Here is a 27,904-nt window from a genome sequence, read left to right on the forward strand (position 1 = left end):
CAAATTACAACTCCAAAATAATATATACCTCCAATTATCTCTCCAAATATATCTCAATTATAACTTCCAATTCTCCAGAGAATAACTCAATGTTATGGTCAAAAACTATAAAAACTCTCTCCGTTTAGCGTAACTTCTAAAAAAAAAAAAGGGCAAAAACTCGGCAAATAAAACTGTCTAGAAAATTCTAGAAAAAATCACCAATGTGCCACAACTCATTATAACAGAACTCCGAGTTCACAGTGTCTTAGCCAAGACTTCTCCATATGCACTACGACATAAGTCACTAGAAAACTTAACCAAGTTTCCTATCTCTCACAAAGTTGTCACAAATACAACAAGGGTATTGAGCAAGAAAACTCACAATTTCTGGAACATAAATATCCAGAGAAAAAATGTAGTGCCATTACGTATGCATTCAAAACGTGCAAGAAATTCTCCCATATATTTCTCTATAGCATCAAATAGCTAAAACACGAACACGTTCCCGAACAATGACTCTAAGTCATGAACTGAGATAATATTCACACTAACTGGAGAGAAAAAATAAACTCAAATTCACTAATGGTAAAGAAAACTTGTGTCAGCGATGGCTAACTTCCAAAAAAGGAGAAAAGGAAAATCAACGGCACTGTTAACTATCTCCCATAACTCACTAGATGTCAAGCAATTATCTGCTGAACTCATAAAAAAAGGAAAAAAAACTAAAATAATGTGTTGTTAGTTCCTCCCATATTCAAAAAAAAATTTCACCTCCCTTGATAGCATTACGGCACCCACGTATTAGTATAAAAAAAATCAGTATCAGAAATATCATTATCACAAAATCACCAAAAAAATTGCTATCATCAAAATCATCAGTATCCGTACAAAAAATATCACCAATGTTAATGCTTGTCCATTCTCCAAGACAATTCAGCACAAAATTCAGCAAAAAAGTTCAGCAAGATTCAAACACAATTACACAGATTCAGTCAGATTCATCAAGATTCAGCAAAACTCATCCCTGTGAATCATTGAAATATTCTCCAAAGTTACAAAACTCAACAAATAATTAACACAAGACTTCTCCCATTAATTCATTGTAATAATTCTCCATGAATAATTATCTGTAATAATTATTGAATAATCTCCCATGAAATATCTCAAAACTCACTCGTAAAACAATTCTCCGGTAATGATAATTATACTTAAGCAAACCTCCCGTGACACATCCCAAGTACAATAATTATTAATATGTAATAATAATAACTCTCCATAGCAATAATTCTCTTGCAAAAATCTCAAGTAAGGGTGAAATTCAAAATAGCTTACACTAGTATTGCTGAATCTTATGATATACAATTTCTCCAGCATGCAACACCATGACATAACACCATTGCCACACAACACAGATACAACACCAATCATCAGCATTTCAAAGTAATTTCTCCAACACAATAAAAAAAATAATCTGTGTCTCCCCAATATATTTGTCTTTCAAGGCACAAGTAAAACATATAACACATCCCGTGCATGTTAACTACTTTTCCCCTCATTCACGGAAAAGAAAAATCTCTTTTTATTTCCTTTTCTCTTCATCCAAGGGAGAAAAAAAAAGAAAAAAAAATCTCTTTTCTAAAAAAAAAATTCTACGGGCGTTTCACTTCATCAACTTATCAATCAGCTGATATCTTAGCATCCAATGTCAAGGGCCAAACCCATCCCCCAACACAAAGAAATAAAAGGAAAAGGGGGAGTTCACCCACACAGAGAAAAAAAAATTTCTCCCCCCCGTGAGAACAACCCCTCAGTCAAGCGACAGAACAGCCCGAGGCATACCAGCAGTATCCCATCTCCCCTTGAACAGTGTCTGAGGACCCCTTCCCAAGGTATACACTAGTACCCATCTCACAATGCCCTCCCCTGCACTATCTCTCGAGGGAGGCCAGTGATACCCTCGCAATACAACGCGCCTCTCTGCAGAAATGTGCTGAGCCCGTAAAATTGTGGCCGCTGTGTCTCTAAGCCAAGTATGCTTATCTAAGCACAGTTCACATGCATAAAATACATCTTAATTACACTCTTATGTGTTTAAAACAAAGACAAATGCGTCTATTATAAAAACACGTGCAAATAAAGAAAACACGTCACTATGGGGCAAAGACAAGAAAAATTGTTGACCTCTTGAACCAATCCCATAACCCTGAAATATTTAAACAAAAACCCTCTCCCTTTGATAAACAATAGTTTTTTAATACTCACCACTCCATAATGGGAACAAAAGGAACTCGAAATTCTCGTAAAACACGTAAATCTCGTCGGCACAATACAAACGCGATCGGTGAAAACGCACCTAGCAACCGTCACTCATGAACTAGACTGAGTTGCTTGTCTCACGGCTCACGCCCTGAAGAATCTCGGTACGAGCAAATTTGATGACCCTAATAGAAAGTTCTTTCCTCATCCCCCCATCCACGGACGGACATTTTCTCTACCCCTTTTCACTTAGCAACTGAGATCCAACAATTTAACAATTTTCCACAATCCTACAAAGCTTTGTTGTTCGAAAACTATCGCTAAGCCATAACCCCTTTTATTTTGTTTTCTAACTGGCCCACCATCTCTACATTGGCGTTCCTAGGCATAAAGAAAGAAGAAAACTTTTTATATCCCCTCTTACCGCCTGCCACCACTGTAACTGGGGGATTCTTCCCCCATTATTCATAAGGTAAGCGTGACACGAAACGGAAGGAAGGCCACCACACAACATTACACACACAGCCTCTCTCTCTCTCTCTCTCGGCAATCCCCCTCTCTCTCTCTCTCTCTCCAAGGAATCGCTCTCTCTCTCTCCACCTCTTTCTCTCCATTCTAACCGGTAATGAAAATGAGAGAGTTGCGTCATAACATTAACGTTTATTAACAAGAATAAATCAATCAATCAATCAAGCAATCCGGTCTTACAGACTAACTCAAAAACAGTACAATGTCTAGTCACCAAAAAAAAGTCTCACATCTGGGAATTCTTTGTCCCCCGGCATTCCAGATCCGTCTGTTTTCAAAGATACAGAAACACATCCCGGTAAGTACACACAAGATTTAAAGACAAAGTTAATAAAATGGAACATCTTACAAGATATCAAACAAGCCATCCCTTTGGCTAAAGCACTTCCAACACTTACCCAAACAACCGGGGAAAGGACACTAAATACTGTTAATAAAAAACTCCCCCGGCGAATGCCACGGCATCTTGCCTGTGACTTGAAGCCCTCCGTCAAAATCCCTCCCATAGGCTTGGGTATGACACTTTTAACAGAAAGAGGCGCACACGCACATACGAACACACAGTTCGATAGCGCCTCACGGTTCTAGCTGCATCCAGTTTCACAAAGGCACTTTGAGAAGAGTTCATAAACTGTCGTGCATTGACTTTTCGAACTAAGCATTTTTATCTCACGCCACCCCTAGAAACTCATTGTCAGCTACTCTCAGGTCGTCACTCCTGCACTGTTCTCCACATTCCATAGGTCACAGGGAACACATGGACAATATATTATTAATCAAAAAACCCTAGGCTTACATATTTTTATAGTGTCACTGTCTCCTGAGGGGAGGTGTGGGTGGGCACTTAATTATATATATCTGCAGGTAAGTATGAACAAACTTTATTGTATTATAACAAGAACATTTGTTCATGAAACTACCTGTCAGTATATATATATAGCTGAATCCCACCTTTGGAGGGTGGGAAGAGACAGAATAGGATTTTACAAACAAATGTGAGATAGACATCTTATGTAATGACACTTGGTTCCCTACCTTTTAGCATAGCTGACTTCGTGATTACTGTCACCAAAGTCTGCTTCTGCTTTACTAGAGTTGCCAGCAAGGTAGAGACCTGTAATGCTGGTGCGCTCTAGATGATCTGTCAACGGGGGCGTGACCACAATGTGACTAGACCATATGACCATACTTCTGAGGGCAACGAAGCTAAAACCACCACCTGACCTAACCTATCAAAGTTAGTTCCATAACTTATAGCTAAAGAAAGGGAACGAGCCTCAAGGCGACCGACCTTTCAAAGTTAAAAGCACACCTATCCCTTTTCTATAGGATAGGATTCGTGCTGCTTCCTGCCCCCAATAATATATCTACGGATATGTATGGTCCTAGCGACTTGCAGATCTCATATGTCGTCTTCACATCCCGCCGGGAGTGTGAAGTGAACACAGAGTTGCTTCGCTAAAACGTGAAACTCAGGATGTTACTGAGTGTCATGCTCTGTTGAAATGCTTCCGAGCCGCGCCCTCACCTCTTGAGCATTCAGTTTAAAAAATCTCAAATCTTTATGCAAACATAATGAATGAGACTGTTTTAAAAAAACAAAAAAAAAACTCCTTAACTATAACGCCAGGGTGTTCTTGGACATGGGCAAGTCTGGTCTTTTTACGGAACACCACAGATTGTCCGAATGACCTCAACTTCCTTTAGTTTTATCAAGATGAAACTTGACAGCCTTGACATGGCACAGGATTCTCTGTGGCTCTTGCCTGATAATTTGTGCCATCCCCTTGATCTCCAGCCCTCTGGGCCAAGGGTTAGATGGGTATTCGTACTTAGCACGAAAGGAAGCCTTAGAGAGCCACATTATGTCTCTAATGCCAAAACCTCTGATGATGGCTAAAACCTCACTAACCCTCTTAGCCGTAGCTAGAGTGGTTAGAAAATTAGCCTTTCTGGACACGTGTATAAGTTTACAGAAAGGAGAAGTTCAAAATGCTTTGACATCCGGAACTTCAGACCACGTCTAAGTTCCATACCCAGCTTCGATCTAGACAATTTCAAGATTTCCACAGACCTTGAAGAGGTCGTGAAGGGCTTTTTTTTTTTGTTTGACAGATCTGAATCTTCTGAGCCTAGAGGCCGTCAACAACATATTTCCGTCTTCTACAATAGTTGCGACTGTTTAGGAGGGTGGGATAGCTTATCCCATACTTCAGACGGAAAGGGAAGACAGTAAATTAATACACATAGTTTCAAGGTGGAGGAACAGTCTTTCTCCCTACACTATCCCCAGAAACGGTCCAGTCCAATTGTTACACTGCAAACTAGGCAGCACTGCTATGTCTTCGAAATGGGACTTGCCATAAACTTGAAGATCCTCTCGCTTCTCTACAATCTGAACGCATTCAGACTCAGAGGGGAGAGGTTTTAGGTACCTCTCAAAGCAAGGCTGTTAGAGTAGACCGATTCTCTCGGGAAGGGTCCTTGGAAAGTGCTCTCTGAAGGACGTGGCCTCTGTGCATCCAGCCTCTCAAAGACCAACCTGGAGCGATCAGCGTCTTTGTCGCTCCCTCTGACGCCAGCAATTAATTATATTCCTAAGCTTTGAATAGGGGGAAAGAGACTAACCAACTATCCCCATTCCATACTATAGGATGGCGTCTATTGCTACTGCTCTCGGATCGAGAATAAGGGAGCAACGTAGAAGCTTCTTCTTCGTATTCACTATTGCGAAGAATCTACAAAAGGACGACCGCAGAGTCTCTACAACTCTCGCCACAATTCTAAATGAGGATTACTCAGTTTGGAAGTTGATGTCGTCAATCAAGAAGATCCGCACGGACGTGTACTCGTGTAACGAACCTCTTGAGGATCGTTACGTTCTATGCTTATGCCCATAACCATCTCTCTCCTCTTGAGACATGAGAGAGCTGTGGAATTATCTAAGATGATTTTGACCACTCGGCCAAACTCATCTTTTAGGAACTGGAGAGCCAACCAAATTGCTCCCAATTCTTTTAGACTATGTGCCAGGACATCTGTACCTCTGTCTAGATGCCTGGCACCCTCTCGCTATCACCTAAGGTGGTCGTCAACGCATTGAGAGATGTTAGAATTATTTCTAGATTTTTTATGTTATTTCAGTTCTCCGTTAGGAAAAACTGTAGAGGTCTGAATTGCAGTCTATCATGGGAAACAAGCTTCTCCAGAGAGGAAATGGTCCCCAGCAGACTCATCCATTCCCTCACAAAGCATGCTTCCTTCCCTAAAAAGGCTGCGCTCCATAAACAGGAGAGCATTATATAGTGATATGCCGCGGTAGACTCGTACAGAACTCTATCCGCACCGAACAGGTCTAAGAGATATCTCTGTTGAAACAAGTAAAACGGAAGGCATGTTCATTCATGATTACTAGAAAATCCCCTCAACCGAGGCTAAAATCCATGATTGTAGGGCAGAGATACGGCTAGTCAGCCATTCCCGCAGGGGAGAGAGACGTAACTGACGCGCATGTCAGAGAGCTAGACCGGTACTGCGTTAATCACAACAGTAACAGCAGCCTTCATTCATCGTCTCGCACCATTCTGCCTGAGTTTGCCAGCTACTCCCATTACGAAGGAATAGGTATGATATTATCGAGCAAAAGGAAACTCTCAAGCAGGCATATATAAACGAAACAGAATTCGCTAATTTGCAGAAGCTGAGTTGTTGTTGTCGTAACAACTACCTTAAGCATTGTTCTTACCCCGGAAACTTTTGGAAAGTTGAAGGGAATATTGAATAAATACACTTAGCACAACAGTCTTTCGGTTGCTATCCATAGAGGTAAATACGATATGCGTATATGACTTGGACCCCATACGTAAGTAATATGACGCAGAGATAAACTACGTAAATATGTAGTAATTTGAGCTTCAAATTCTCTACTACATTCTTTCCTCAACGAGGAAGAGAGAGAGAATGGAAATCGATTTTGACAGATCCGTGTCTTCTTTCTCTTGCCAAGAGAACGGATTAAATTATTCGAATAGAGATCCTCAAGAGAGAACCGAGGATTCGAAAAAGGACCATTCAAGCTTTCAATGATATTGGACATAAGACTTCATGGACGTAATCAACAAGTCTTTTCTCTTCCCGGATGAGCCTCTGATATGAATGAGAGCTCTTCCGAACCTTGCTAATGAGAGCTTATCCGCTTACGCGATAAAAAGTTATTAAGATCTTTGTCAATGAGAACTAGTACATTTATGAGGGGTCCCCCACTTACTTGACAAAACGTTCAGTATCTTGTCAATGGGGAAAACCCACTAACTTGACAAAACAATTAGTATCTTACTAAGGGGGTGGGGGAAACCCCTTAACATGACAGAAAGTAACCCTGGAATCCGAGTATATAATCTTCCGATTCTCGCAGAAATCAGAAATCGATGAAGGGGCAGGAGGGTTCGAAGAAAAACAAAAAATTTGGGTATGCCTCTCCGCTAACTCCGAATCTTTTAAAAAATTTCTGTAAGGAACGTCCTGTGGAGCGTCCCGAAGAACGTCCTCTTGACGAGCGTCTAAAAAGTGTCAAGAGTCCTAAGAAGCGTCCTGAGCAGCAATAAGACGCCGAGCTTCCCGGAAAGCGTCCTGCCGAGCTTCCACCGAAGCGTCCTGGCGAACATCCACAAAAGCGTCCTCATAAGCGTCCTGAAGAACGTCCTCTTGAGTGTAGGACGCCTATCGTTCTGCAGAACGTCCATGGCAAGTGATCTGCCGAGCGTCATGACATGTAGGATGCCGGAGCGTCTTCAAAAGCGTCCTTGCTAGAGTCCAGATGGTGTAAGAAATAAAGCGCCTTCCAAAAAGCATCCTGGTGAGCGTCCTGGTGAACGACTCTACATGTAGGACGTCGAACATCGAAAAGCTTCCTCACGTCTCCATGCGTGGGACATCGAGCGTTTTCAAGGGACGTCCTCGCGCGAGTCTTGCCGAGCATGTCAGTGCATAGAACACCAAGTGTTCTGAACGGCATCTCAGAGAGGATCTTGTCGCCCAAAAGCGTTAACACAAGTAACTTGAGAGACTCCCTAGCGAGGGGAACGCCGCTCATGATGAGCGAGCGTCCTAAGCAGAAATATGGAGATCGCCATCAGGACGAGTCTTAAGGATGTTCGTCACTCTTGCACAAAAAACGACGGCCGCCTGTGCGACATCTTGCGTCTTTGTAATGCAAATGAACATCTCCAGAAACTCACTCAAAAAAGGAACGCCAAGCGTTCCGAAAGACATCCTCGCAAGGTGTTTGCCTAGCGTGTGCGACATCTTGCGTCTTTATCAAGCTCATCGACAATTGCAGAAGGGTATTTTAATTTAAAAGGAAGCCTGTGTTCTTGGTTATGAGGATTCTTTGCCCTTCTCCTGTTGAAAACTAGGATAGTCTATCCAGCATTGCTGCCGAACCAGATACATCTGTGGCCGCTGACAGAGCGTCCTTAGGGACGAGTAAGAGGCGTCTTGGCGAGCTGTTCATCAGCTTGAACAACATCCTGTTTCGTAGAAAAAGCGAACGTTTCAACGTAACAAATATACGGGAGTGCCATGGAGGGAGAGGAGGGGAGGGGAGCGTCTTGGAGAGCAGGAAAACAATCCCTGCTACAAGAGTAACGACGTTCCTTCCTCTTGATAGAGCGTACCATGTTTAGATTAAAAGCACACCTATCCTGGACGTTTTTCTATTTCTTGACCAAGACGACGGCCAGCCCCTTTGACACACTGATTGATAAAATCCTGCCGAAGGGACGTCAGAAACAGAGTGGAGTCCCCTTAATCCTCCATCGGTTTTTTCGACATGCTCTCTCCCTGGTCCTGGGAGTCCGTAGAGGCCCAGGCCTAGAGACATTATGGGGCCGATCTGACGCTCCCTCCCGACGAGAGAGAGGACGTGAAGCGTCCTCTTCTCTAAAGCTTCTTGAAGAGGGCGCGAGTCCTTCCGAGAGCTCCAACCCCTGCACGGGGAGGACGCCTCGGAGGACGAGAAGCAATCCTTCGAGATTCGTGCACGTGCACGATCTTCCGCAGCCTGGGAAGCGTCAACAGGTCCTACCGAAGGGACGCCAGATCGATGTTGGGTTCCGTAACCCTCCTTCGGCTTTCGACATGCCCTCTCCCTGGTCCTGGGAGTCCGACAGAGGTCCAGGCCTAGAGGCGTTATGGGGCCGATCTGACGTTCCCTCCTGACGAGAGAGAGGACGTGAAGCGTCCTCTTCTCTAAAGCTTCTTAGAGGGCGCGAGTCCTTCCGAGAGCTCCAACCCTTGCGCGGGGAGGACGCCTCGGAGGACGAGAAGCAATCCTTCAAGATTCGTGCACGTGCCCGATCTTTAGCAGCCTGGGAAGCGTCAACAGGTCCTGCGAAGGGACGCCAGATCGGTAGCCCCCGTAACCCTCTTGAGGCTTTCGACATGTCCCTCTCCCTGATTCCTGGGAGTCCGACAGAGGTCCAGGCCTAGAGGCATTATGGGGCCGATCTGACGCCCACTCCACAACACAAGGGGCACTACACTTCACAAACACTGATTGGAGAGCGAGCACTTTAGATTCTAAGATTACTTGATGTAATCCTCCCTGCAGACACTTCTCTAGGCCGTAAGCCATACCACAGGGATAGGCAAAATAAATTCTACGGAGGTTAGTTAAGGTTCATTATTTCTAACTTCTGTTTACTGTGGAGGAAAACCTCCTGATTCTAACACGCTCTAAAATGCAGTACACAAATCACTAATTACATTGATCTTTAACATAGAAAACATGTAAACATCATACATACTAAGCGAGTGTCTACCGAAAGTTGTTCCGGTAGCCTCAGCTTACCCCATGCAGACAACAAAGTCTGAAACTAGGCTAACTAGCTTCAGACATCATATGCAATGAAAAAATTTAAATTAATTTATAACAGCGTATGCCTAGCCAAAAATCCAAGTCAATCATTGAAAGAATAATTAGGATACTTAAGCGCTAATGAAGTTTCAAAAATCCTAGGCGGAGGTACTGCAAACAGTTGTTTCCAGCACCGGCGACAGAAAAAATATGAATAGAAAATGGGAATGGTTCCTGATATCCGCCTCCCTGCGGCGGGAATGTGTACTACCACCTGGCCGCCACTGGCGCTGTGCCGCGAATTTTGAAATTCTGTCGGACTTCAGAGAATACAGCTACTATATATATATCTGACCCAGGTAAGTTTCATGAACAAACTGGGGAGGGGGGGGAGGTTTTTAGAGACATTCATTTCTTCATCTTCATATCACAAAACATATGAAAATTTATACTTGCTTCAAATGAAAATAAAAACTATTTTCCTGATTAAAAAAAAAAAAAATTAATTTCACCAAGCCATATACAGGCAGTCCCGACCCGGGTTACGACGGGGGTTCCATTCTTGAGACGCGTCGTAAGCCGAAAATCGTCGTAAGCCGGAACGACGCTTGGAAATATGTCTTAAACTAATAAAAAGTTATAAAAACCTTACTTGTAATCCTTTGGTTACACTACATGTTGTTTCCTGTAGTTTTATGTACAACCTGGAGTTATTTTCATAAAAGAATGCTGGTTCTTGAAGGTAAAAAACTATTGTAATCCTCTGGTGACACTACATTCTTGAAGTTTTATGTACAACCTGGAGTGATTTTGCAAAATCTTGAGGGCTACAAGAACAGCTGATTACTATTTACGTATCATATAGACTAATTAAAGTAAATGTATCTTTAAATAGGCTTATATATTAGTATCAACAAAACATTTCCTGCCATGAGTCAGAGGCCGTTTAATGAAACGAACACTTCTCTGTCCTATCTGTTCAGAAAATAAACGTTACGTCAATCCCCTGAGACCCATTGTGCCAAAGCGTCTCTCTCTCTCTTTCTCTCTGATCAAATTACATTGGAAACTTGACATACGATTGCCCTAATATACGAATGTTTTGAGATATAACAGAAAATTGCGAAAATACAAGCTTGATATACAACAAAATATTTGAGATACGATTTTGCGATGAGTGTTAGTTGTATAGGCGACCGATAAATGGCGTTCAGTCTGTTGTTTGTTGGTGCTGCATGTTAACACGTCGTGTTTAGTTCGTTGTATTTGCGCCTATTTTTCGTGTTATTTTGTCTATTTTATTATTAACCATGGGTCTCAAAGCTAAAGACAAAGCAGGTGATAAGAAAAACCCAAGAAAATGATTTCGATGGAAGCAAAACATGAAATTATCAGCAAAGCTATGAACGTGGCGTTCGTATCGTCGTATTGGCAAACGAGTATGGGGAGGTCGAAATCCTTCTACAATATCCACGATCATCAAGCAGAAGGAAGCTATAAAAAACCCCCGAGACCATTGTTGCCAAAGCGTCCTCTCTCTCTCTCTCTCTCTCTCTCTCTCTCTCTCTCTCTCTCTCTCTCTCTCTCTCTCTCTCTCTGATCAAATTATGTACTGGATATGTCTCTCTTTGGATACTTCGATTTTGCCAAATATTGAGGGCTACAAGAACAGTGATTACTATTTACGTATCATATAGACTAATTAAAGTAAACGTATCTTTAAATAGGCTTATATTATTAGTATCAACAAACATTTACTGGCATGAGTCAGAGGCCGTTAACGAAACGAACACTTCTCTGTCTTAACTCGGAGCGTCGGAAGACGCTCTCTCTCTCTCTCTCTCTCTCTACTCTCTCTCTCTCTCTCTCTCTCTCTCTCTCTCTCTCTCTCTGATCAAATTACTGGATAATGTCTCTCTTTGGATACTTGGAATTTGCGTTGTAATCTAACCAGAAACTTCGTTTTGTTATTATTACTGGAAACAAGCAATGATTTTTTCATTATTTGCTCTTTTGGACTGCTATATGTAAACTAGTATGTATTCATTCGCGCGGAAACTAGTTCCGCATATGAGGCGTCACTAAAAAACATAGAAAAATACAACATAAAAAGTGTCGAAAATCATCATAATCTCAAACCGTTTAATGAAAACGAACACTTCTCTGTCCTTAACTCGGAGCGTCGGAAGACGCCTCTCTCTCTCTCTCTCTCTCTCTCTCTCTCTCTCTCTCTCTCTCTCTCTCTCTCTCTCTCTCTCTCTCTCTCTCTCTCTCTCTGATCAAATTACTGGATAATGTCTCTCTTTGGATACTTGGAATTTGCGTTGTAATCTAACCAGAAATGACAATTTGTCGAAAATTGCATTTTTCCTAACTATACAAACCTGAGGTCCTTTAACAATAGGAAGTAGCTAGCGGCAGCTGGAACGGTCGTAAGCTTCGAACAAGGGGAGAAACGGTAGTTAACTGCTTGTCCGACAGCGCGCGACTGGGGGTAGGTAAACAAATCACTTTTGCTTTTGGCCCATGCAAAATACGCAGAGTGAGGGGGGCATGAGGAGGGACTATATGTAAAGGACCTCAGGTTTGTATAGTTAGGAAAAATGCAATTTTCGACAAATTGTCATTTGTTCCGATACGTAATACAAACCATCGGTCCTTTAACAATAGGAAGACTCACTTCTTGGTGGGAGGAATCTGAGTCTTTTGATGAACAGACTGGTGTTCGTCCATCCCTGGACTGCCTCCCTGGTCGTAAGAGCGAGGGAGGGATCCAAGCCTCTGTCCGATTGATCGGGGTGTGCACCGCAGGATCAATGGTCAGACCTCTGGGCCGAGTACTAAGAGAGAGGCAAGCGTACTCTTCGTACCAGCAAGCAAGAACTTGTTCCTGTTTGCAAGAGGCAACATAAAGTATGGGTTGTCTCAAGCTGGCATCCACCACTTCCTCCCCCGTGTTGGAGGGAAGTGGTGGATATACGCTCCTATCCCTAGTGAAAGGGATAGGATGGGGCTCTGTTGAGTAGCTCACCTGCATCTTGTCCTAATCCAGCAGGGTGACGACCGTGTCCCTCTAACCACAGGTAGAGGGGAAGAAAAAAGATGGGAAGAGGAGCCAGTCACTCTCTCATTCACTCAATCCATTCTTACGGTCACACCAGGACTCGATGCTGTTCAGCCTGCGAGGGGTCGGGTTTCGCTACACAACAGTGTTGAGCAGCCACCACGGGTCCAAGGAAAAAGATCCAAGGACCTGTGGGCAATATATCCCGAAGGTAGAAGGAAGGGCATGTGGTCTGGTTGGACCAGACCCCTGCCTTCAGTACCTGCGCCACGGAGAAGTTCTTGCGGACAAGGCAGCATCTCCTTCGCATCGAAGGCGGTGAAGTCCATTAGGGAGGGGATTGTGAACGACTCGAACCAATTCGTCAGGGACCGAAGGGTTCTGAGTCTTCGCTACGAAGTTCGGTACGAAATCGAGAGTCACGGATCCCACCCCATCCCCTGGATGCTTGACTTCGCAGGAGAAGTCATGCAGTTCCTCAGAGGAAAAGAAGGAAATAGTCGCATGACCTATCCCTCTCTCTACTCGGTGATGTCCAGTACCCATACTGGTCTGTCCGTTTTGCCACGAAGTCTCTCGCATCCTCCTATCCCCATGCAGCGAAGTTCTCGGTAGAGGATAGGACACCGACACTCCATGGTGGGTGTCATGGTATGGGTACTGTGACAAGCTATTAAAACGAAGTAATGATTGCTCTGTAACAACCGAACTAAGTCAACAGCGTAGTTCGTAACTGACTCGGCGCTCTGACAGCTGCCGACTGACTGCGTTCGGTAGGAGGCAAGTTGTCAAAAGCATCCGAGTAAGTCACGTGACCTTCGCCTTTAAGAAAGGGTTATGGCCGAGAGTAACCCAAACAAATCATAATGTCATTTGTTTGTCACCAATGCAGCGGACAGCGAGGTGAATGATTCTCTTAAGGCATGTGCCCAACAGGCGAAAGTCAATTGCCTTCTAGAGACCGAGGTCCCTGAAGGCAAAACATCTCATGGTTGTTGAATCTCAGCTAAGGAGAAACAACACTATGTACCGTTGAAGACGAAGGTAGATATTGAATGCAACCTACGTCTTCACAGATGAATCGAGAGAAGGATTCTCAAGATTCATAACCTGTGCTTACAAATGACTGAAAACGCTAACCGCTATTTTCATTGCTGTCCGGGAGGGAGAAGTAGTAGTTGCAATGGAGAAAGCGGGGCGTTCTTCAGTAATGAAAACACAGGGGAAAGCCGCCTGAAGAACTGCTTCTCATGGGCTGAACATTTGGAAGTAGAGCTGTCAGGTCGGAAAGTAGGCGATGTCTTCTGACACATCTTGTAATTCGGGTTGAACAATGAACAATTGTTACACCCTACGAATACGAGATATTTTGAAGACAAACTCAGATGTCTGCAAAATCATTCAGCATTATCGCAGTGCGATGCAGCGGGAGACTTGTACAATTCTGTTACGTGCGGTAAACAAAAGATGAAAGTCAAGAGATATCTCTATTGAAAATTCTCGCAATGTCGAAGGCGATGGAATCTAGCGTCACAGCAGTAGATGGTCCTTCATTATTGCGAGAATCCCCATTAATCAGAGGACCTAAGTCCATGATTGTTGGGCAGAGATACGGTTCGGTAGTCAATCAAACCAGGGGAGAGAGAGACATAACTGACCGTGCATCTCGGAGGCCCAGCTGATACTGAGCTGCTGTCAGGCAGTTCAATACGCAGTAGTTGAGCCTGAGCTCTCGCCGACTCGTCATCCTGAGTTGCCATGTAATCCATTATTCCATGAAGGAATGCGTTCGGCTAGAACTACCGAGCATAAAAAGATATGCTCGAGCAATTATATTTAGGCGAAACGAATTTCGGTAAATATAAAAGTTGAAATGGTGTTGTGTGACAAAACCATAAGTATATAAAATTGAAACTGAAAAACTCCTGGGAGGTTGCAGGCAACCCCGAGTTGCAGTTCAATTAGAATACTTCTCTTCTAAGTCGCAATCCGTAGATAAACTAGGATATGCGCCTACCCTCGGACCATTCAACTGCTTAGTAGAATCATGTCGCGAGGTTTAATAATACGTAGTATATTTGTAGGATTCTGAACAACGATCTCCATCCTAAATTCTTTCCTTCAAGAAAACAAAATAAGGATTGGAGATCGACCACCTTCGATCTCTATCAAAGAGTGAAGGAGAAGTCTTCCTCGAAGGAAAGCTTCAATGGTGAACAGAATACTAAGACGATAGTTCAAGCCAAACTGGATATTCCCGTCCGATCTTCTCTTATTCCAGGTTGGTCGCCTACTGTAAGATAGTTTCTTTCAGCAGCAGTCTTTCTTCCCAATGCTACAAATTCCAGGAATTCGAGCATAGGCGAGGTTCCCGATTATCATGTAACATCGGGGATTCTCGCCTCGCTCACTTTAGACCGTGGTCTCGCCTAAGTGTTTGGAGATCGTAAAAAACTCGAAACACTCTGAATGCGCTTAGAAATTCCTTAGAATTCTAAGCAGTCTGCGAAACCCCCACCGAATTCGTGAAACGATATCGGCTGGTGGTCCTCTCGATTCCCGTAGAAATCGAGAATGGGGCAGGATCCCTCCTCAACGACCGGGGCTGTTACGTCCAGGTAGGACTCCCGAACGGTCCCCCGGGTAGCGCCAGTTCTCCCGAACGTAGGATCCTACAGAGAAATCTCTGTAGGATCCCTCCCCTTTCCCTCGTAGCCGTAAGGAGAGAGGGAATGGGGGAGGGGAGGAATTGGATACTCGCTCGCTCCTTCCCAGTGGAACTAGCAGTTGGAGAAGAATAGGAGCAGCCATCGCCTTGCGGCGATGGTCTCTCAGAGTCTGGGAAAGCGTATCGTCAGGAGAAAAACGTTTTCCCGCGGAGGGTTACGAACTCTCACTGTAGGTAAGGGTCTGCCGCCACTGTGAACGTCGTCTGGGTGGGGCTGATCGACACCTGACAGGAGAGAGCCGATACCGTCCTCCGACTCATTCCAGTCCTCGTCGAGGTCGAAACCTCTCAGGAGGACCGAAGGAGTATTTAAATACGGTGTCCGAAGACACGTAGAAACGCCGCTGTCGCGTAGAGGAGGTGGAAGTAGCTTGATCGACCGGCCAGAACTGAGAGAGCCTTCTTGTCCGGAGACGAGAGACTCTGGTTCTAGACAGAATCGGAAAGCCTCCGATCAGCGGGCAGGACCCACCGTCGGTTTGGGTTCCCTCTCGGGCCCCAAAACGACTCGAGCAGAGACGTGGGCTCTGCTGGTGGGAGCGGCAATCCTTCCGCAAGGTCATTATGCTGACGAATCAGCTTAATGACTTCTGCAAATTCCTCTGTATCTCGGGAGTAACCGCGTCTTGCGGAGTAGGACCGTCCAGTCCCTCCAGCAAGAACAGATCCCGAGATACTCCTCCTTCCGAAGGAGGAACAGCGGCAGACCCCTGACGGTCGCCTCCAGCTACTTGCGCGTATGTCCTGGTCGGTCCTAGAACCGTGCCTGGTCCATACGGCGTCATAGCGGGATCGCGAGCGGCGCACCTCTCGCGATCACTCATAGGTACCTCGCTCCTCCCGGTGTAGCCCGAGGAGGTTTGAAGGTACAGGAGAGGCAGACCTGACGCCCCCCCCTAGCTCGCTGGCAGGACCAGCGTGCTTGGAGGGCTGCTGCTGATCGTCAACCCGCGGTGGCGATCGAGCAGCAGGCCTAGCCTTGCCGCTCGCCTGGGGCGAGAGGCTCGGCTGAGAACGTCGACGCTGATCTCTAGCGTCAGGCGAGCTGTTGCTGGTTACCATCTCCGCCCGGTCCCGATGGGAGCGGCGTCAGGTGACCTGCTAGGTTCGCTGTCGCGGTGAGACCGGCGAGCGTCCTCTCGGCGCGTCGAGCCGCTGGTACCAGCCGTGGTTGGCGTACCGACGGCCGCGGGGAGGGGACCCCTTCCTCGCCTCAACTCGTGACTGTCCAGCGACCGTCACGTCAACCCGAGCAGCCAGCTGGACGCTGCGAGAGCGTCCACTGGCCTGACGAGAGTCGTCTGCACGACTCTCGCCAGTCTTCTGCTCGCGCTTCGGTCTTGACGGCGAGCGAGCTCGGGCGTCAAGACTTTGGCTGGACGATCTCCTCCGCGGGAGACCGTCCACTCGGTACTTCTCGCTAACGAGAAGCCGAGGCGGATCCTGGTTTAGCGGCAGTAAACCGCTAGAACCAGGCGAGGAAGTGCCAGCCGAAGCTGGTACTCCTCTGGTCCCCGTCTTCTTCTCCTTGGTAGAAGAAAAGACGGGCCCTGTTCCCGAGGGAGCAGGAGGACCAGCAGAAGAGCTCCCCGAATCGCCGGAGCGAGACGGGCCCTTAGAAGGTCCCGAAGAGCCTTCTTAGGGGGGAAAAAACCCGGGTTACCAGACTGGTCGCTGCAAGAGCGGCCGCTGGCCTGGCAAGAGTCACCTGAGCGTCTCACCAGCCTTCTGCTCCGTGCCGCGTCTTGGCGCCGAGCGAACTCTGGCGCCGAAACTTGGCTGCACGGTCTCCCGAGGGAGAACGTACACTCGGGATCTCTCGCGAACGAGAGACCGAGCCGGAACCTGGCGTAGCGGCATCGCCGCTAGCACCAGGCGAGGAAGTACCAGAGCAACCGATACTCCTCTGGTCCCCGTCTATCTTTCTTACCTTAGGAAGGGGAGACGGGCCCCCCCGCTCCCGGAAGGAGCAGGAGGACCAGCAGAAGGACCCCCCGTCCCACCGGGGACGGGCCCTTAGAAGTTCCCGAAGGAGACTTCTTAGGGGGGAAAGGGGTGGCAGCCTTCTTCTCTTCGGCTTATGGGCCTTAGAAAGTCGAATTGGGGAAGAGGCAGCAGCAGACGATGAAGACGAAGATGACAGCTTCCTCTTCTCCTCTTCCTCGTCAGCTCACGCAGGACAGTCGTCAGGTCCTCCATCCAGGCCGGAGCCGGGGCTATTGCCGAAGCAACACGGCCCGACTGCACCTGTCCGGAAGGACCTGGGACTGGGGAAAGGACACACGTGGGCAGGACCAGCATGGACAGGCACAGGAACCAGGAGCGACAGGAACAGCAACCAGCTCAGGAGCGGCAGGAACAGCGGCAGCGGTAGACCCAGAAGGGACAGCCAAGCCAACAGCGGGAATCACATCAGCGGCAGGTACGGCAGGCCCAGCGATCGCCTCGTAGAATCATCGGCAGCCAGCGGAACCTGGGTCCTGGCGGCCGGTCCAGGGGCGAGCTGCTGGAACAGCGGTAAGTCTGGGGCAGGCAACACGAAGAAAACAGGGCGGCGGCGGCAACCCCACCTCGGTACGGCTGCGGCCCTAGTAGCGGCAGACGGCGTTATCGACACAGCATGGGGAGTAGAACCAAGAGGGGGGGGGATGCAGCATAAGCGGCCGTGGTAGTAGTGGAGACCGCCCCAGACCGCGCTAGACGCTGCAGCAGCCCGTGGATGCTAGGCACGCCCTGCCTCCGTGGTGGTCCATACCTGTCCAAGGTCTTCTCCCACGGAGTAGCACCTGCGGTAACATAGATAAGATTAGTAAGAGGGGTTCCCTCACGCACGGGGGGAACGACATGCCCCACCTCCCCGCAACGCAAGGAAGGAAACCCCAAATACAAAATACAACGAAGAAGCTGAGCGGAGGGCAGGAAGGAAGACGAAGAATCGGATACCAAGGGAGTCGCGGGAGAGCTTTCCGACGACTTCCTGGCAGACCTTCGCTTCCCCTACCCCCGCCACAGCAGTGAAAAGTAATATGAAAATGAAACAGAATACTGCCCTTGCGATTCACTTCATAGAACTTAAAGGGGAAAAGATCAATTCCCGGGTAAGAACGGAAACTTGATCCAATAATATGATGCTATCATAAAATATATATGAAAATGGAAACAGAATACTGCACTTGCGATTCATTTTCACATAAAAAAATCGTAAGGATCAATTCCCGGGTAAGAACGAAAATTGATCCAAATTAAATTTCATGCAAATAAATAAATGAAAATGAAAAGAATATTGCAATTGCGAATCCACTTTCATTGCATTCTATTATACAAAATTAAAAGGCTCGTGCCGAGCGCAATCACATCTCGGTAACGAACGCACAGGGCAAAAATATAATGAAAAGAGTACTTACATTTTTCAATTACACACTTTCGCCCAAAATACATGACTCGGCGCGAGCGCGCCCGCCCTCGGCACCGAGACATAATTCAAGGGTTCAATTCATGAAAAGAGAGGAAATCGCCGCATCTACGGCGATAAACTCCATGTTGGTTCATAATTAAGTAATGAAAATGAAAAACAGTGTACTTACAGTTTCATTTTCAAGTCAACAAACCATTAGTAGAAAACACAATATAAACAAAGCATACGACGATGAAGCGGGCAGAGAGCGATGACGAACACGTCCTTCACACCCGCGGCCGAAAGCAAAAGTGATTTGTTTACCTCCCAGTCGCGCGCGCGCGACTGTCGGACAAGCAGTTAACTACCGTTCTCCCCTTGTTCGAAGCTTACGACCGTTCCAGCTGCCGCTAGCTACTTCCTATTGTTAAAGGACCGATGGTTTGTATTACGTATCGGAACAAACTTCGTTTTGTTATTATTACTGGAAACAAGCAATGATTTTTTCATTATTTGCGCTTTTGGACTGTTATATGTAAACTAGTATGTATTCATTCGCTCGGAAACTAGTTCCGCATATGAGGCGTCACTAAAAAACATAGAAAAATACAACATAAAAAGTGTCGAAAATCATCATAATCTCAAACCGTTTAACGAAACGAACACTTCTCTGTCCTTAACTCGGAGCGTCGGAAGACGCCCTCTCTCTCTCTCTCTCTCTCTCTCTCTCTCTCTGATCAAATTTACTGGATAATGTCTCTCTTTGGATACTTGGAATTTGCGTTGTAATCTAACCAGAAACTTCGTTTTGTTATTATTACTGGAAACAAGCAATGATTTTTTCATTATTTGCGCTTTTGGACTGTTATATGTAAACTAGTATGTATTCATTCGCTCGGAAACTAGTTCCGCATATGAGGCGTCACTAAAAAAATAGAAAAATACAACATAAAAAGTGTCGAAAATCATCATAATCTCAACATTTTTGTTGTAATCTAACCAGAAACTTATTTTTATTAATATACTGTGCTAAACTATAAAGGATTTTTATCATAGTATGCGTTTTTTAAAAGCGTCATTAACTCGGAGCGTCGGAAGCGTCAGCGTCGTAACCTCGGAACAAGCGTCGTAACCCAGGACGGATTTTTCCATTGAATATTTAAGAAAAAGCGTCGTAACCTCGGAACGTCGTAAGCCGGAACCGTCGTACCCGGGACCGCCTGTATACTATATTACACACATAGTTGACTGTCCACTGAAACAAGGCAAATGGAGACATGGTTGGTACAAACTGCATAGCGAGTTGAAACACGAGCTTTTCCTGTTGCTTACTTATATTACAGTGTTATCTGAAAATGGATCATACTTCACAGCAATCAAACATTTCTCTCTCCATTAATTTTTGTACAAATTCATGGTTGAATTGTAACAATGCAAAGATATCTAACTCGTGAATTAATCCTATGTAAACAAATTAACATGAACGTTTTAATAATTCCATCAAGACAATTCCACCTACTCAACCATGATCTTTACATAACAAGAGTTTGCAATTTTTTTTTTCTCAGCAAACTTGCTGGTTTCATGACTTATTACAGTAGTATATCCAATATATAATCAGTAAGACAGAATCTAAAAAATCTATTGGCCATGATTTACCATCTGCTCTCTCACAAGAAGAGCAAAACAAATACATACCTTCCTTTCCAGTATATGCAAACTGAAATTGCCTTTGTCACAGGTTTCCAGCCATCACTGGTAACAGTACTACTTTGGGATGAGTTTACTGCTCTTAAATTTTCCTCAACTGATTAAGAAGTTATGTATTGGTTGGATTTGACAACATTCTCAAGGGTCGCTTGTAAAGAAAGAAAGAAGAGAGAAGAGAGAGAGAGAGATGAGAGAGAGAGAGGAGAGAGAGAGAGACGAGAGAGAGAGAGAGAGAGAGAGAGAGAGAGAGAGAGAGAGAGAGAGAGAGTTGTTTTGGTTATTGTCTTGTTAGGTTGTTTGTTGGAGGCAATAGGAAGGGTTTGGATATTTTGTGTATTTGCTATATCGTGTTTTGTGTTTATTTGTTGTTGCTAAGTTAGTACAGGGAAAGTTTGTTCTGTGGTTTTCTGTTGAAGAGAGAGAGAGAGAGAGTAGAGAGAGAGAGAGAGAGAGAGAGGAGAGAGAGAGAGAGAGAGAGAATGGTGTATGGGTAGTTAAGGGGTGAAACTGCTTGTTGGCAGGTCTGTTGGGTTTGTCTGCGGACTCGGTCGCAGAGCCTTGAGGGAGGCAGAAGGCAGCAGTTTGTATTTGGCAGTTTTTGGGACAGTCAGTCTGGTCAGAGGTGGTGAGTTGCTGTTGTATGTTTTCTGGATTGTTTTGATATCGTGTAATTGAGTTTGTTGTGCTTGTGTCCATCTGAAAGTTATTGAGCTTGTGAGTTTCTGTTGTGTTTGATTTGTGAGTTATGTGAATTCTTGATGTTGATTGGTGTTTGTTTGTGTTGTTACTTTGTTGTTTTGAGTTGTTGTGTAGTCTTGATGTTGATTAGTGTTTGCTTGTGTTGGAATTGTGGTGTTTGTTGAGCTGTGTAAAGATTTCGTGTTGTAGGTGTTTGTTTGTGTTAGTGATTTATTGTGCTTTGTATGGTCTTGATGCTTGTTTGTTTTGTTTTAGTTTTTTAGTGTTCAGTGGGAGTTAATGATAGTGGTTTGTTGTTTGATGTTTTGTTCACTAGTAGCGGTGGAGTTGTTTTTCAATAGCCATGTTACGCTGAAAGCACAGTGTCTCGCCCCGATTGTGTCAAGTTTTCTGGTGAGTAAATGTGTTTGAGACTGTGTATTGCCTTGGTGAACCAAGTGTCCTGTTAGTAAAGTAAAGGAAAAAGTGTGGGCTGGGGGAAATATGTAAGCCAGGGGTGGTTAACGTGAATGTGGGGAGGTCTTGCTTGCTTTTGTTTTTTTTTAGCTTGTGATCCCACCACAAAGTCTTTACCAAAGCTGCCATTACTGGAAGAGGCAGGCCCCACAAAAAATTCTTCATCAGATGACTCAAAAGATGACATGTCATCTTCAGTGGACATGTCTCCAGCACTTTGCTTCCCATAAAATTTGGAGGCATCAATATTCACAGCAATACAAAAACAAAACAAAAAATGACTTAAAATTATAACGGACTAAAGAAGAAAAAAACTGAACTCCTTTAATGAGATATATTATAATACAAACTAAATAGTCCCACCAGTGGCTCAAGATAGACTTGACATTAATAGTACACTACCCAAAAACCAATCAATAGCCTATAAGCACTACATTGGTTTATTGTGATTTGTACCGGTAAAACTTCAGAAGCATGCCTGACAAAATCTTTTAAGGTTTACCAATGAAAAACAGCAAGAAACCACCAGATTCCTGTTGCAGACTGTGTAGAAACATGAGGAAACTATAAACAAGAAACCATCATTTACTCTTAGACACATAATCTAACCTTAAACCTACTACTACAATTATATGGGACCCCAGTGGGGACCGGGGTTTTTGGGTGAGGGGGAGCAAGAGAAAAGTGATTTGCAGGGCACTACCTAACCTAAAATAACAGCCTAACCTAACCTAGGGCACTGTACACTAGACATATACTATCACCATAACTTAAGTAGTTACTACAAGATGTTGGAATTTTGTCAACAGGATCTGGACTATTATCCCATAAATGCTGGCTACCAAGCACCATGGTCTAAGAAGGAAACTGGAAATGGCGTCGGTAGGATAATGTATTCTCGCGCCGAGAAAAATTTATGAACACCCATGCCATTGGCCAAAGTTTCTGAGGTGTCAAAAAATGAAACTGTGACTGGCTAAACGTGTAAGACATCATAGTGTACTCGTTTTTCTGCGGATTTTAGTATAGTTACATGGCTCATTAAAAGTAAACATTACCGTATAGGAAACATCTCTCCCGACTTTGGAAAAAAAAAATTCAAGGTAAAAAACTTATCAAGTAAATTTAATTCCACCTCATTCAATCTCTCATAATGACTATACTTTTTAATATAAAAGGCATTTCACAGGCTCTTTCCACGTAAGTGATTATTTTTTTTAATATCAAGTGCAGCATGCTTCTGAAGTTTTACCTTTGTACCATGTGACTCGTCTCCTTTAATGCATAAAACATCCTACGGCATTATATAATGAAACCTATCGCTCAAAGGTGATGGAAGGTGCCTTATTAAAACTGTGGTCAGTAGATCTAGCTAGGTAATCATTCTGTGTCAGGTATTTATTTCTTTGAAAATTACAGTTTCCTATAGTATCTGGGCTGCTTATTAAGAATTTAACTTTATTTTTGGTTGGGGCTAGGTAGTACTAAACATGGTGAAATACATTTGACGCCCCAATCCCTAGTGGCTGTCGTATTCGCGGGGACGTTCATTACAGTTTGCTAAGAGTTATTGCCTAGAATTACCCTATGGGCAGAAAAGGATATTTGAAACATCTATTTTCACCACATTAAGGTATACAGAAATATGGGGAGAATGGTAGTGTGCTCTGATTGTTTCCGACCATTTTGTAACTAGCTGAAGTACTTTAGGCTCACAGTAGACCCCACCCTTACAACCTTAAATCTAGGGGATGCAAAAACGGAATGTTTTGGCAAGGAAAAACCATAGGCTAGGCTATACAAAAAAAAGGTGAAACAAAAACATTAATGACAATGATAGTTTACAATCAGATTGGGTAAGGTAAGCTTATGGGAAGTCTTCAAACTACATAAACTCTGTTTTTTTCCATCTGTCCATCCGCCTGTGGTGTTTGAGTATGGTAACACTGCGTCCCAGGCTTTAGATAGTTACGGTATGTGTAGGCTTTAGGTAAATAAAAGGATATCTGGGTGTACATTTGCAACTGAAAAGTGTTTTATTAATTTACAGTATGCGAATCACACCGTTAATATTCGAAATAGGATACTATTATAATTGTTAAATGTAAGCTGAATGTAACCATCTAAAGCCCGGGACGCAGTGTTACCATACTCAAACACCACAGGCGGATGGACAGATGGAAAAAAACAGAGTATAGGCTACCTATTAGGCCTACTAGCTAATGCATTTGGGCAATAAACTGGTGCACCATAGGTACCTAGTATTTGAAAACCTATAGCTTAGATTCGCAGACTTTAGGCCTAGAAAAGGGTTAATCCAAGTAATAGTGGCGCGTCTGGTATTTCTTTGCAATTTTGCAGTTTCCTATAGTAAGTATTTTGCTTGAGGAAAATCTTTATAGCCTATGCCTGGATACACAGGGAAGCTTACACCAGCAAGTGATCTTAGGCTAAAGGCAACAGGCTCCGATACAATTTTCTTTTGATGATTAACCTTGAATACAGCTTCAATCGACCTGATATATGCAATGATAATATAATATACCAGGCTTATACTTACATTTAGCAGAACGAAGGAAAATTGTAATAAAACTTAAAATACGACAGGTAACAACGGGCAACGATTAACCAGGTATAACCTGGCAACTGACTGCTGACTGGTTAACACTGCACTGGTTCCAAAGTTCCAATCCTTAAGGTATCTATAGATACCTTCATTCTAACAACATATGACTGAGAGATTTGATTGAATACTATTTAAAAAAAGTAGCTCGTTAATTTTCATTCATTTTTATATAGTAACGAAAGAACCATGGCATGAAAAGTGTTCTCAATACCACAGACTATATTTTTCGTTTGTCCATGTAGGAGTGTGTTACAGAGAACGAACTATTACTTCAAAACCCATTCGCAAAGTGACCTTAAATTTTAAGAAAATTAAAGACTACCCAAAATATAAATTGAAATTTTAGAAGCAAGCTTCTAAAGGCGGAATCAAACCAAAATGGAAAAATAAAGTCTCTGAAATGGTCAATGTCAATTGTATAAATTTAATATATAACTGGCATATAGTAGCTACTTAATCTGCATAGTGGTTCCACAAAATTTTCATATTAATATTAGGTTGTTTTCCATGTCATTCGGGATACCGTCGCTACGAACACCTATTGATATTTAAGATAACTATAAAACATACAAATTACATTATGGTTGACCATATCCTATGCTTAAATCGGAGCCAGTATATATTTTCACGAAATATATGAATTTTTTTTTATAGTGTAAGATACATTTTCAAATACTTTTTTTTCTAGTCACATCATCAAATGTTATTAAAAAATTGTATCTAATTTAAAACTGTAACACTATCAACTATATAACAGGTAAGTTTTTAACATAAAAGATAAATTCGCACTCGTGGGTGCCACGTGAGACGCTTTGAGGGCTAAATAGTACCAGCACAGGGTATATAATTATAGAGGGTAAATACCTTGGAGTTGCCATCACTATACCTTGGAGGAATAATGGCTAATGGCTATATACCAGTACTGCGTAGTTCGGTGGTCTTCCACCACGGCGGCGTTGCAAAGCCATGCGGCCATTTTTTAAGGTTGGTAACCGCAACTTGAACAGGGGATTAGTGCGAATGTGAATTTTTTTATCGTTAATATTTAATGATAAAGCGTTTAGCGAATTTTAGGTTTAGTGAATGTATAGTTTAGGGTTTAGTAAATGCTTTGTAAATGTTTAGTGTGTAAGTATTCAGCGAATGTTTACCGAGTGTTTAGTGAATGTTTATAGTGTAAGTATTCAGTGAATGTTTAGTTTTTAAGAATTCAGTGAATGTTTACTGAGTGTTTAGGGTTTGGTGAATGTTTTGTAAATGTTATTGTGTAAGTAGTATTCAGTGAATGTTTAGTGAGTATACAGTTTTAGTGAATGTTTAGTGTAGGTATTCAGTGAATGTTTAATGAGTGTTTATTGAATATTGGCGTTTAGTGAATAATGTTTAGTGTGTAAGCATTCAGTGTGTTTAGGGTTTAGTGAATGTTTTGTGTGTGTTTAGGGGTTTGGTGAAGGTTTAGTGCATGTTAGTGTTTAGTAAATGTTTAGTTTATAAGTATTCAGTGAATGGCTACTGTGAAAGTATTTAGTAAATGTTTAGTGTGTAAGTATTCAGTAAATGTTTAGTGAGTGTTTAGGTTCAGTTAATGTCCTGTGAATGTTAGTGTTTAGTGAATGTTAAGTGTGAAGTGTTTATTGAGTGTTGAGTGGATGGTCATTCACTGTTTAGTGTTTAATGAGTGTTTAGGGATTTAATGAGCATTTAGGGTTTAGTGAGTGTTTAGGATTTAGTGTATAGTGAGTATTTAGTGAGTTTAGTGTTTTATGAGTGTTTAGTGTATAGTGAGTGTTGAGTATTCAGCGAGTGTTGAGTGTAAACGTAAGTGTGTGTTTAGTGAGTTGTAAGCATATTGTGAATACTAGTGTTTAGTGGATTGTACATTACTGTCTAGTTAGTGCTTAGTAATGATGTATGCAAAGAAAGTCCGTAATATAGGCCTTGACCACAATGGTTGGAGTGCTTAGGCCAACCTGTTTTTTGTAAGGTAATTTTTCTCTGTGAAATTGGGTCCAGTAACAATGATAATAGTAATAACAATAAGAATAGCAACACGAACAATAAAAATAGTAAAAATATTAATAGTAATAATAGTAAAAAATATATAAATCATAATAGTAAAAATAACAATATAATAGAGTACGATGAGCTGGACCAAGACCTTTCAATATGGCTGCCTGAAGTCACACTCGACAGAGAGATCGCCACCCCAGTGACTAACGCTCGATGGTATATATACCTGGAGTTGCAATCTCTATACCAGTACCACATAGTTCAGTGGTCTTCCACCAGGGCGGTCCTGCAAAGCCTTGTGGCCATTTTTAAAGGTCTGGTAACCCGGAAATTGAACAGTGATTAGTAAATTTTTAGGGTTTAGTGAGTAAATATTTATTGAATGTTTATGAGTAAATGTTTAGTTAGTGAATGTTTACGGTTTTGAGAATGTTATTGAATCTTTATTATGTAAGTATTCAGTGTATATTATTTAGTCTTAGGGTTTTAATAAATGTTTATTGTGTAAGTAATCATAGAATGTTAGTGTTTAGTGAATGTTTCTTGTGTAAGTATTCAGTGAATGTGAGTTTCTCAAGTTTAGTGAAAATGTTTTATGAATGTTAGTGTTTCACAAATGCTAAGTGCATAGGCATTCAGTGAATGTTTAGTGTCTTAAGTGTTTAGGGTTTAGTGCATGTTAGTGTTTAGTGAATGAATATTTAGTGTGTAAGTATTCAGTGAATGTTTAGAGTTTAGGGAAAATAATATATGAATGTTAGTGTTTAACTTATGTTTAGTGCATAAGTATTCATGGAGTGTCTAGGATTTAGTTAATGTTTTGTGCATGTTTGTGGTGTTTAGTGAATGTTTAGTTTGTAAGTGTTTAATGAGTGAGGAGTGGATGTTCATTCACTGTTTAATGAGTGTTTAAGGGTTTAATGAACATCTAGGGTTTGGTGAGTATTTAGTGTTTAATGAGTGTTTAGGGTCTAGTGAGTTTTAGTGTATAGTGAATGTTTAGTGTACAGTGAGTGCTTAGTGATTAATGTTTAATGAATGTTTACTGTTTGTGATCATTTAGTGAGTGTTTAGTGTTTTATGAGTGTTTAGTGAGCATTTAGTGTATAGTGTTGGCTATTCTGTGAGTGTTTAGTGTTATTGAGTGTGAGTGTATAGTAACTGTGAATGTGTTAATGTGTAGTGATTACACATTACTATTTAGTTAGTGCTCAGTGACTGAATGTTACGTAAGAGTCCTGTAATAAACAGGAACCATTTATGCTAGACTGCTTAGATCCACAAGTAGATGCTTAGACCTTGACCACAATGGTTGGAATGCTTAGGCCAACCTGTTTTTGCTAAGGTAAATTTTCTCTGTGAAATTGGGTCCAGTAATAATAAAAATAATACCAGCAACAATAATAATATTAAAAATAACATTAGTAATAATAATTGGCCTGCAGTTACTGCAGTCTGCAGATATGCCACTCTTTGGAACAGGCACTAAGCTTGCACTCATCCACAAAGATACATTGACATAAAAATCTAGTAATCTTGGGGGACAACAAGCTAAAAACTTTTTCAAAAAACAAAGGGAAGGAACCATCAGAATT

At 43.0% G+C, this 27,904-nt stretch overlaps 1 protein-coding gene across 1 annotated transcript in view; it reads right to left on the reverse strand.

The window, feature by feature from the left end:
• The window catches only part of LOC135215796 (protein farnesyltransferase/geranylgeranyltransferase type-1 subunit alpha-like), a 101,407-nt gene extending 79,529 nt beyond the window's left edge, over positions 1-21,878 (reverse strand). The window contains exons 1-2 of the mRNA XM_064250747.1: positions 21,791-21,878; positions 20,507-20,615 (exon numbers count right to left, since the gene is read on the reverse strand). Of these exons, the coding sequence (XP_064106817.1) occupies positions 20,507-20,615; positions 21,791-21,878 (197 nt within the window). The remainder of the gene's footprint in view (positions 1-20,506; positions 20,616-21,790) is intronic.
• Positions 21,879-27,904: the final 6,026 nt, after the last annotated feature.

The sequence above is a fragment of the Macrobrachium nipponense genome, chromosome 5, assembly GCF_015104395.2.
Source record: "Macrobrachium nipponense isolate FS-2020 chromosome 5, ASM1510439v2, whole genome shotgun sequence".
NCBI classification, from domain to species: domain Eukaryota; kingdom Metazoa; phylum Arthropoda; class Malacostraca; order Decapoda; family Palaemonidae; genus Macrobrachium; species Macrobrachium nipponense.